At 41.8% G+C, this 12,355-nt stretch overlaps 1 protein-coding gene and 1 pseudogene across 1 annotated transcript; one reads left to right on the top strand and one right to left on the bottom strand.

The window, feature by feature from the left end:
* Positions 1 to 7,491: 7,491 nt before the first annotated feature.
* LOC138031791 (uncharacterized) lies at positions 7,492 to 8,172 on the bottom strand (annotated as a pseudogene).
* A 166-nt stretch (positions 8,173 to 8,338) lies between these two features.
* Positions 8,339 to 12,276, top strand: LOC138031790 (uncharacterized). The gene is made up of 3 exons (XM_068879412.1): positions 8,339 to 8,431; positions 9,015 to 10,040; positions 10,378 to 12,276. The coding sequence occupies exons 1-3, from the start codon at positions 8,339 to 8,341 to the stop codon at positions 12,274 to 12,276; spliced, it is 3,018 nt and encodes a 1,005-aa protein (XP_068735513.1).
* The last annotated feature ends 79 nt before the right edge of the window (positions 12,277 to 12,355 follow it).

Below are 12,355 nucleotides of genomic sequence, written 5' to 3'. Positions count from 1 at the left end.
TATCGTTTCTGCCTGTAGTTGCCCCACCGAACTCATTTCTAGCTACTTAGACAGGATTATGACGCCTATCGTCAAATCTTTGCCATCATACATCAAAGACAGTACACACGCACTACAAATTTTCCGCGATTTCAATTTCTCCGGCCAAGACAAACTTATTTTCACCATGGACATTACATCTCTATACACAGTCATTCCTAATAGCGAAGGTCTTCAAGCACTTAAACACTTTTTCGATCAACGCACTGTCAAAGAACCTAGCTCGGAAACGCTCCTCCGCCTTGCCGAACTAGTTTTAACGCTTAATTGTTTTTCATTCGCCGGCAACTATTACAAACAAATTAATGGTGTAGCGATGGGCACAAGAATGGGACCTAGCTATGCCAATCTTTTTGTAGGATATGTTGAACACCAATTTTTTAATCAGTACAACGGCCCCAAACCTGAACTCTACGGCCGTTACATCGACGACTGCATCGGCGCTATTTCATCCAGCAGAGAAGAACTCGATCAATTTATAACCTCCGTCAACTCTTTTCATCCGGCTCTTAAATATACATGGGAAATTTCGGAAACTTCATTGGCTTTTCTAGATATCAAAGTTTCTATTAGAGGCAACGTGCTATGTACTAGTGTGCACTACAAACCTACTGACTCACACAGTTATTTGTTGTATTCATCGTCACATCCATCACACGTCAAGAACTCCATCCCTTATTCTCAATTTCTTAGACTTCCACGTCTATGTAGTGATGACTCCGATTTTTCCAGCAAATCAGAGGAGATGTGCCAGTTCTTCGAAAAACGTGGCTATCCTGTCTCTGTGGTCAAAGCGGGCCATCATCGCGCCCAACAATTTGATCGACAGTCATCACTACAAACGTCACAAAAAGATAAGAATGACAGAATTCCATTCACCCTCACTTTCCATCCTCATAATCACGCAGTCAAAAGCATCATTCTTAGTAATTTTAAATTACTCCAAAATGATCCCGAGACTGGTAGAATCTTTTCGCAACCTCCACTTATTTCATTCAAACGCGACAAAAACGTAGGCAACTTTTAGTTAGAAGCGCGCTCAAAACTAACGAGCAACCCGGCACTTTCAAATGCGCGCGCTCACGATGCAAAACTTGTCTTTTCATTGTTAACACTAGCAAGATATCGGGACCTAAGCGATCTGTTAAGATCACCGATCGTTTCACATGTACCTCCGCAAATGTCATTTATTGCATAACCTGCACGTTATGCAATAAATTATACATTGGTGAGACAGGTAGACGACTAGGTGACCGATTCCGCGAACACCTTCGCGACGTTGAGAAGAATGACAAGGATGCATCCAAGCCAGTCGCTCGCCATTTTAATCTGCCTAACCACTCCAAAAAACACATGGCTATCTGCGGCCTTTCCCTACATCTAGGTACGACGGAAAGCCGCAAGAATCTGGAACAAAAATTCATCTTTCAAATCGGCACCCTTAATCCTCACGGTATTAACGAACGCTTTTCATTTAACTAATATATTCCTATTTTTCACGTTGCCATGTTACCACCAATAGCGTAGCTCCTACTCTACTATAAAAACTACACGTAACCCATAATCCCTCGATTCGCTCTGACGAAGGGCTAACGCTCGAAACGTCAGCTTTTAGAATCTCTGTACGGTGGCCAATTTACATTATCAACTCCGTTGATAAAACCAAATTTTTGTGACACACATGGCTTGATTCCTGTTTGCCAGGTTGTGGGCCGCCATTGCTGTTTTTGGTTTTTATACTTAATTGTTTAAGCACCTTCCGCTGTATTTAGAAGTAAGAGATTAAAGAAGGTAAGAAATGGCGTTCTTCGAATTCGATGGTGAAGCAAAAGACTCTCAACATCAACAAGTAAACATTCGTGCCATTTTTTTGTGCACCGCCTTTCTCTCACCAACACGTAGACTTAACTGTTGAAATGGCCATTTTTATGCTAGAGACGTTAAAGTCGTCTCGAAACGACTTTAACGTCTAGTATAAAAACGGTAAATAAGGCAGACGTATTTAACAGACGACTTTAACGTCTCCGACGTTAAATTCGTCTAGTATAAAAACGGGATGCCCTTACTGGGACGCATTTAGCCCTTACTCGTCCACAGACGACTGGCACGAGTTAGCGTTTAATCCTGAAATCAAGGCTTAGCGCTTAAACAACTTGGCGGCCAAGAAGAATTTGAAGGAGTCGCGAGGAACGAGGAACTCCTTTCTTCATCCACGCTTCGTCCTTTCCTTGGTCTTTTTATAGCTATGACACACAAGGCAAGTACCTGAGCCACATCTAGTTCTTTGTCCATATCCTGCAAAAGCCGCTTTCTCGATTGATTTTTCATCTTTAAAAACATTTGTATTTCCATATCTTGCCTTTCTTGGCGACGTCGAGTAATGGACTGTTTATTTTGTTCGTATACTCGCGCGCTTTAAGTTTATTTGGCGTCGAGTTTCCTCGTCTCCAGTGTCTTCCGAGGATAGAACTCAGTCTTTTTCAGGAAAAGTTTGTTTTTTTCTGTTAGGTCGTCTACTTTTATGCGTCTCGTTTTTATGCCAGACGGCTTTAACATCTCACACGTTAAATGCGTCTTGACGACTTTAACGTCTCTAGCATAAAAACGGCCAATCCAATCGACCGGCACATGGTGAGAAGATAGAACTCTACGGTCTACGGTCACGGGATATTAATAAATTCCATTTGCAAGGTGACTCCAAAGTATATCATCGTTTATGTATGGCGCGCCAAATGTAAAACTACTAATTAAGTACTTTTTTTCTTATATTCTGGTTTCTTTATCCGTGGAAGATTTTTAATGTTTTCGCCTCCCCTCTCACCTCCATATTCTTTTACCTCGCCCTTTTCTCGCGCGGCCGAAAATAGAGTTCGCTCCTCGCCCACTGGAAACGCTTGCTATGCAGGCTACACATTTGCAATTTTCAAATTGCACCTTTGCAATTTGAGCCGGGCTCCCGGCTAACCGGACTCGGACCGCGGACCGGGTACGAAACGTGGACCAGGTATGAAACGCGGACTGCGAACAAGGAATGACCCAAAAACTCAGTTTTCAAAAACGGAGTATAGAAACTAGGTTTGTACTGACCCAGATACAGATTTAAAAAAAATCGTTTGAGAACTCTTATCCCGTGTCAAAGCATTGTTACGTACACAGAAATGCTCACTGAGAGTTAAAACATCGACTGGGCTAGAGAAAGTAAGAGTAGAGATTTATCACAAAATTGTACTTTAATCCACGAATTTAAAAAGGAAAAGGAAAAGAAATTAGCATCTCCCACTGAGGTCCTTTAAATTTCTCGATTTCCGTTAAAACATAAAGCTGGTGGCCCGCGAAAGATTTCATAAATTACTTTCGTGTCTTACCTCTGATATATACGACATACAAACGTTTTGCAATTTCAAATAAAACCTTCAGTGAGCTATCGTCGTTTTGAGGAGACATAATATATCTAATGTTCCCGTGAGGAATGAATCAATAAACCCACAAATGACCAGCTCTCAAGGCCAGTGCCTTCATAGCTCAGTTGGTTAGAGCGTCGCACCGGTATTGCGAGGTCACGGGTTCAAGCCCAGTTCAAGTCCGGAATTTTTCTGGCTTCTCTACGCAATCGCAAAAATTGCGTTCATAACTGCGAGGATCATAGCTTCATTTGATTTCATATCCGCAGTTCATATATGATCCATTTCATGTATCATTTCATCATGGTTGATAATTATACCTCGAAAAACGTTTTCCACCATTCTCATGTCGGACTTCAATTCATGTCGTCAGCCTATCGCTATTTCGTTGCTTCATGCCTTTTTTACATTGTTTTGTATCCGGTCCGCATTTTATACCCGGTCCGCAGTCCTCGTTTTATACCTAGTTCGCGTTTTATAGCTGTTCGCAGTCTGCAGTCCTCATTTTATACTGACTGTTCTAAATTTAACCCAAGCCGGGCAGGCTCACCTCATGTAATACCGGGCTGAAACCCATCCCCGCAAACCCGACAAGCCCGGCTGAACACGAGCCTATCTGGGGCCCGTTTCTCGAAAGTCCCGAAACTTTCCGGGCTATTTTTGGGTGTCGAAATTCCCTCTGTATCTCAAGAACGGAGAGAATTTAAGTCGTCAAACTTCACCGTCATTTTGCCTTTTGTTACCTTGAAAACATGTCAAAAGATCGGTTTTCCAAAACAAGCGGTTGGCAATTTCACAAATGGCTTTTCGGGCCCGAAAAGTTTTCGAGACTTTCGAAAAACGGGCCCCAGGCCCGGCAGCTTTGCCGGGATGTCTTTCAGCCCGGTATTACATGAGTGAGCCAGCCCGGTTTGGACTAAATTTAGAATATGTCATGTGAAAAAAGACAACAGCAACAAAAAGGAGTGGACAGAAGAAGTTTGTCTCGCTAAATTGTCATTAAAATTCACCATTCTACAATTTAAAGAAGACTTATGGTTTGCTATCTTATTGATCATTTATTTAAACATAAAAAAGGACTATTCCGTGGGCCATTTTGCTCTAAAATGGTCCAGGAGTAATGTGGTTAGAAATCTCTGGCCCGGCTAACCGGGCTGTCCCGGTGCGAACGCGATTATATGAAAAAATCATCGGCATCGTAATATGCCGGGATGTCGGCTAATCGCGCGGAGATTTTTCCACGTAATCGCAAATTTCAGTTTTGATGTGTATCTCAGACGTGCCGGGGTCTTCGTTTTCGAGGTCTTCGCGATCGTTTTCGACACTACCCTCCAACCGCTCTTTCTCAGGTTTGCACGATTTCATCTTTCTTCATCTAGATCTTTACCTGTGTCTTAACAAAAAAAAAAACCTGCGAAATCCACCATTGCAAAAAAAAAAAAAGGTTTTTTCTTCTTCTCAAAAACGTATTTAAAATTAGGGGAAAGCAATACAACACGTTGAAGCTAAGAACATAAACTTTCCAAAAACATATAATTTATTCACATTTTGAGTGATAAAATTCTGCGTGATAACATGTACAGCAAGCACGCTAAGATGTTCTTACTTTGTCAGCGATTTCCATCCAATGAACCACAATCCTTTTCTTTATCCTGTCCCGTGTATTTAGTGTTATTTTTTGGCTAAAAAACTTAAATAAAGTCGCTCCGTGAGCGAAACAAAATCTCGCCTTCACAGGGTTTGAAATGGCCTGAAGTGAAATGTCCTTCATGTAGGCGTAATAGAAGCTACAAAGACGAGATTTTTTGAAAAACTGGGGCCATATATTCTTAGTAAACACGTTACATGTCACAGCGATCGATAAAAATGGCATTTTACAAATCCTACAAGATGGATTCCTGCCGGAATCGGATCCTCGGCCAGGTAGAGAATATAGATTATTAACGAATGAGAGAAGTGATCCTCGGACCTAAGTCGACAATTTAAGCAACTGTGTCTTTTTGACATCTGAAGTTAGGCCATTTCCGAGTTGCTGTTTACCTCTGTTCCAAAACGAGTCTTTGAGCTAAACCATTCAAATGATAATGAATTTGATCTGCATGAAAACACACCACTCATTTCCATTTCAATGGTTGTGCACCAGGACTCGGTTTGAAACCGAGGCAAACAGCAACTCGGAATTCGAACCCATGACCTGACCTGGTAGAGGATTTTGTTTCTGTGACGGACTCGACGAATGAAATGAATCTCCTTCAGACATTACATAGGCCAAAAGGAAATTAAGAGTGATTGCCACTAAAAATCAAAGAAATCGTGGCCAGGGTCAAAAAATCAATTTCCCTCAGACTTTGTCAGTTTGAAGGCCTAGGTAAGTAACTAGAGGAAATCAAGTTAGTTTTTTGAAATATTTTATTTAACGGCAGAAAACCACGAAAAACGGTTATCGTACCGGAAGCTCAAATTTTCACTCCGTGAGAATCCAAAATTTCACACTTTTCAGCTCCTTGCTGCACAGACGTTTGCATCGCTGTGAATCTTTCTCAACTTTAATTGCATATATTGACTCTTCCTCAGCCAAGACATAGTGATTATTTTTATCTCTTGTTCTTTCCGAGCGAACTGAGCCCCAATTAAGCAAACACACTTTCCTCATTAGTTGAAAACTCAAAAATAATCTATATCCAGCGAGACAAAAAGCTGACCGGTAGTGTTTCAAATCTTCTGATATTTTAACCAAAGAGTGTCCAGTCATTGAGGTTTAAGTTTGCAGTTTCATTTATTTGGGATCTACTATCAGTTTTGAATGAAGGCCGGTCAAAACTCGAGAAAATTACAATTCAGCGCCAGTGAAATTTACAATGTGAGCTCATGCAACTCACCCCAAAATAGAAAACCAACTTTGGGTCAGAGACATCGCAATTAAGACGGTTAAATCATTTTACGTTTTGCTTCGTTATATAAAATGTATCTATATCGATCATAAAAAACTAACTCGAAAAAAGCGAGGGAAACACCACACTTTTACTCTCCCATGATTTGTCGCGCACGATCAAATTCGCAAATATTATAAATCTGTTGCGTCAAATCAGTCATAAGTAGAACTATCTTAGTTGCTGATGTGAGACTTTGCTTCAACATGACAGAATTTCCTATTAAAAGTGGTAAAGAAATAAAAAAAAGGTCAGATTAGAAATCGGATCATAATTAATTAATTTCATTACGTGTGTGAGACTGTATGTCGTCGTGGATGCCAATAGGGTAATTGTTCCCACGGAAAGTAAATGTTACTTTTTGATCTAAATAAACAACGCACTTACCTCGGATGAAACCAAGGTTATTACTGGGAAGTACAAATTAAAAATGTCTTGTTCGTTCTTCAATATTGCCGGTGGAATTTGTGGCGCGGACGAACGCAGTAGTTCTTCGACTTCCATCATACCACTCACCCAGTGTAATAAAGAGATAAAAAAACACAAAAAGTCCTTGAAATTTTCCGGCGTTGAAACTGAAGTGGAACTTATCTTGGCAAGATGCGGGTGTTTTGAAAAGCCATCAAACTTCTTGGAAATGACCATCTGTCCCGCTCATCGGGCGCGATTGGGCATAGGTTGGCGAAGGCCAAGTGGTTTATGTAGCGTACCGGAAGTTGTTTCGGGTCACTGCAAGGACCTTCGGAAAGTACCAACAATGCAAAAAGGAATAAATTTGTCCCAGTCCATCAAGTTATTGGAACTTACAAATCAGTTTGTCCCTGTGGGCTCAGGTAAGTGATGAAGTGTTTGATGAACTAATAGCCAGTTGATTGCCATCATTTATCGGAGCCCGTATTCCTGCGAATGTCAGACACCGCGTATTCCGTTAGCAGCTCGCGCTGTGTTAAGGATTACGTACCGGCTTGTGATATAAAAGCAGTCTAACCAGATATAAAGCAAAACTCCAGTCTTTGGGTACGATTAAATAATAATAATAATAATCTTTATTTCTTAAGATGAAAATACATATCCTAAGTTACAATTAATAAGAAAGAAAAAATATAAACTCTAGAAACTATTTACATATCATATTTAAAAATTATTCTGTTACTAAAAACGTTCTTAAATCTGTCAGTGTGGATCCAAGGGACAGAGACTGACGTATTTCTAAGATTGTACCTCATTTTCTTTTCCTTAGGTAAAAACTGGAAGAACGGACATTCGATCTTTTTTTGTAGAGTGTCTTGTCCGCCTTCTCTAGCAAGTCCCTGATATTTACATTCTTGGACGTATACATGTATAACTTTCTTTTCATACACCGATCTAAGAAATTCTGTTTTACAGAAAGGTCGGAATCTGAGGCACCATAAACCGACAGAGCGTAAGAAAAATTTGGTAAAACTATTGCGTGAAAAAGGTGATCTACTTTCTCCTGAGACATTCCTTCCTTACGTAAAGATCCCAATACGAATAATGACTCGTTGGCCTTAATTACCTTCGCGCGCACGTGACTACTGTATTAACAATTTTGTTGGAACACCTAATATGGGTAACTCTGCGCACTGCGGTATATTACTAACTGACGCGATGTCCTGACTGAAACCTTTCTTACGGAAAATAATCTCCTTGCATTTTGTTGGATTTTCCCTTTCCATTTTGTTGGATTTCCAAAGTTTCCATTGATGGAAGAAAAATGTTAGGTTCGTAAATGAGCAAAACATATCACATTTTATTTTTCCCTCACCCCTTTCATCCTTCATCGCACCATCAGCCTTTCGCAATTGTATTTGTTTATGTTTCCAAAAATAGCTACAGTTAAATTTGGTACGGCTCCATCTAAAATTACGCGTCTTTGGGATAATTTCTGTGGTGTTAACAGCGTTCGCCCTTTTTTTTCCGGAAGGAATTTGCGTAAAATGTAGAAAGATGCTCAGCGTGTTTAAAGAACAGATACCTGAGACAGGACATATGACAGAAGAAGTTGCTAACATCGCAGATAGTTTGAGCGAGTTAAACCTGGTGAGTATGTAGCCCTAAATAAAATGCTAAAATAAGAACTAGAAATGTGAAATCAGAGTATAAAAATAAACGAAGATCTCATTAACTAAAAATAGCGGCCGCTAAGCACAACAAACCAGATGACGGACAAACAGGTAGTAAGTGTAAATTTTTAATCACTCGTTCCGCTAGCAGCTGCTTTTCAGTGTATTGGGCTATTACTTTTCACTCTACTAATTGATCGTAGTTACTAGAGGCAGTTCACGTTGAAGGCTGCCTTGGAGTATAACGCTACTTTAGCCGTCTTCTCCCCTCGGCTAGTCGGGTCACCCTGTCTGGCATGTAAACGCTCCAATGTGTTTTCTAACGGAACGTATGAAAAATTGGCTCTTCCATGCAGGGTAGCTCAGTTGTTCGGGTAACTCGTTAGCCGAGGAACCCTCTCTTTGTGTAAACAGACCCTAAAAAGACATAAATACCTAAGACAATAGAAAAAAGTACCTTCTCCGCCTCCACCCACCAGCCCCCCTCTCCCCCCCCCCCCTCCCCCTTCCCTAGTGTCGCACATTGAATTCAAACTTTTCTTTCCTTTTTCGCACTTCAGGTCCATCATGAAACTGATAGAGACATTTCTTTTTCCATTCCGGCCACTGATACTGAATGTAAAGCCAAGTCTAAACGAGAGAGTTTTTATGTACCAGACGAGGCTTCACAGGAAAGTGAAAATAGTTTAACCGACGTTCAAGACGAGTCCAGGGAACAGCTCAACCGCTTTCTACAGGTTCGAGACATCAGCCCAGTGCGCCACGTACTGTCAGTACCGTGGAATGAAGCGCAAAGCCGTTCTAAGCGCCGATATGTGAGAAAAGCCGAGCAGTGCGTTTCAGCAGTTCTGGATGTCCTTGCTCCAAAAGACTCAAAATGCTCGTGGGATGAATTATGTGAGCGCAAAGGTTATCTAAGAACAACTGGTGGGAAAAGTCGGAAGGATCTGGAGCTTCTTGAAGCGTTTGCCGAGAGTTACTTAAACGCTCAGCACTGGAGTACTCGACGGCAAATACTCTCAATCCTGTCTGACAAGTTGTCTTTCAAAGAGGTGCAGGAGTTTATCCCAACAGTCACCAATTACCGCTATAACATAGCTCGACACCATACCTTGCTACACGGGAGAGCAGAACCGATTCCAAGCCATGAATACCGGAGGATGAAAGTTGACCAAGGAAAATTAGAAGATTTCATTTCGTTCATCACAAGTCCGCATGTTCTTTATGATGTTCCTTTTGGCGAAAGGCTTTTGAAGCTATCAACTGGTGAGGTTATTAAGACCCCAAACGTGATCAGAATGATGATACCTGAGCGTATTGTTCAACAGTACCAACAATACTGTAGTGAAAGAGGTTTTGAGCCCATGAGCAAGCGAACACTACATAGAGTTTTGGATGAGTGTTCAGCGTCTGTTAGGAAGTCTTTACAAGGACTTGATAACTTTTCCGCCCAAGGAACCGAGGCATTTGATGACTTGGACAAACTGGTCGATAAACTGGTTGACTGTGGTAAAACGGAAGTCTGGGCGAGAGAAATGAAGCAACAGCTGCGCTCATCAAAGCAATACCTTAAGAGTGACTACAAGGTATTTTATTTCGTTACAAAATTTAGTATGAGGTTTGGCACAAGAAATTCACGAAAATGGGAGAAACATGATCCACAGCAGGTTTTGTGAACTACTTTCCCAAGTAAAAATACTGTGATCTTGCTGGATATTTGTACTATATTTTTATTTTTATTATATTTTATTTGAAAGTTAGTATCAGAAGTAAACACCTAATGGAACGTGGGTTTTATTCGAGGGACGCTTAATTCAGAGAATGAGGGGGACGGGGGTGTCACTTATTCAAGAAAGTATTGCAATTAAAATTGTATGCGTAAAAACAACAATTGCGGTTTGTGTTGTCTTTGGTGTGTTTCAGGTCCATGTGGTTGAGTCGTCGAGCATTGCTGATCACTGTAGGACTTACGCCCTAAGTGATTCAACAGACTCTGACTTTCAAGCCTGCTGCGATCACCCACACAATGAGTCATGCGAGCAGTGCTGCCAGTTGCAGGAAGTTCTAACTACCTTGGAAAGTGAGTGTTCTCATGCACTTTGCAATGAAGAGGAGAAGGAGGACATGCTGCACACTATTAAGCAAGCAACAAATAACATCATGATCTGGAAATCCCATCAGTTGCGCTCCGTTCACCAGGATCAAGCCAAATGTTCTGTTTTAGCTAAAATCAAGAGCAAATCTGATGTGTTCCTTGTTCAGGATTGGGCGATGAAATACATGCCACGGAAATTTCGAGAGCCGCAGTCGGACTGGTTTGCTAAGCGTGGGTTACCATGGCATATTACAGTTGCAATCAGAAAGTCGGAAGAAAGCGAGCACTTTGAGTCTCAAACATTTGTTCATGTCTTTCAGAACTGTTCACAAGACAGTGCCGTCGTGGTATCTATAATGCAGGACTGCCTCGCCTCACTGAAGAAGGAAATGCCGCAATTAGAAAGAGCTTATTACAAGCAAGATAATGCAGGCTGTTACCACAGCGGGTATACAATCGTTTCAGCTAAACTAGCAGGTGACATCGCTGGGGTGGTTGTAGAACGGAACGACTTTTCCGACCCTCAAGGCGGCAAAGGAGTCTGCGACCGTCAAGCAGCAACTATTAAGGGAGATGTACGAAGATATGTTAACGAGGGTCATGATGTGACAACAGCTGTGCAGCTGAAAACTGCCATAGAGTCTGGTCCAGAGTCTCGTGCGAAAGCTAGTTACGTCTCACTTAATACGTCAATTACTCCGCCAGTCAAATGGGAGGGTGTTAGCTTGCTTAACAACTTCAAGTATGAAGAGAGCGGAATACGTGCGTGGAGAGCGTTCAATGTGGGTCCAGGGAAGTTGATACCGTGGTCTCAATTTGAGGGCGTTTTGCAGATCCCGGAAGTTCTAGAAGTGCTTGATCCCCCATCGCAGACCACGCCATCTTTCAAGAGCGTGAGACACAGGCATGTAAAGAAATCATCTAAACGGGATCCAGAAGCAACCAACGAGACCACCAGTCAAGACCAAGATGATGATGATAGTGAAAATGATCAAGCTTCACTACTTTTCCCGTGCCCCGAGGAAGGATGTATAAAAGCCTACAGCCATTTTACATCGCTACAAGCACATCTGGACACGGGTAAACACAAACGACTCCCTGAACAGGAAACACTGTATGACAAGGCAAAACGAGTTTACGCTTCAAAGCTAATGGATGAAGGTAGTAGGATTCCCACTGTACAGTTACAATGTGAAGAACAGAGCCAATGCTTAACTCCCCTTCCAATGGGATGGGCTCTAAAGACAATCACCAAGAAGGCTCGTTTTACGCAGAAACAGAATGAATTTTTGAAACAGCAATTTGAAATTGGCGAGCAAAGTGGACGGAAAGCAGATCCGAGTGAGGTCTCAAAATTAATGAGATCTGCAAGGGAGGAGTTGGGAGTTTGTCGGTTTCAACCAGAACAAGTTCTAACAGGAAAGCAAATCACTGGATTCTTCTCAAGACTGGCAGCAAAGAAAAGGCTAGCTCCCAGTACAGTGAACCGTGGAGATTCAGACGACGAGGTCCCAGGAGAAGATAACAGGGCAGCGTTGGCGCAGACGACCCATTCGGAAATCTGTGCGAGTGTGATGAGGGAGGTCTCTCTTCAGCACCCAATTGTATCCTCTTCAGGCTACAATATCTGTGACCTCATGCAAGCGTGCAAGAAGAAACCGACGTCGCTAAGTGTGGACATGTTGCGTAGCATTTGCATTGAACTGGGCTTGGATGTCTCCATATAACGCAAAGACGAAAGAATCCGTATATCAGTCGTTTGTCGCAGCTTGTGGACGAATGCAGCTGTGCCTCGTAAAACCGAGA

This window comes from Montipora capricornis, chromosome 14 (genome assembly GCF_036669925.1).
Source record: "Montipora capricornis isolate CH-2021 chromosome 14, ASM3666992v2, whole genome shotgun sequence".
Taxonomy (NCBI): domain Eukaryota; kingdom Metazoa; phylum Cnidaria; class Anthozoa; order Scleractinia; family Acroporidae; genus Montipora; species Montipora capricornis.
Note: the sequence above shows the minus strand (reverse complement) of the source record. Positions and strands in the feature narration are given on the sequence as shown.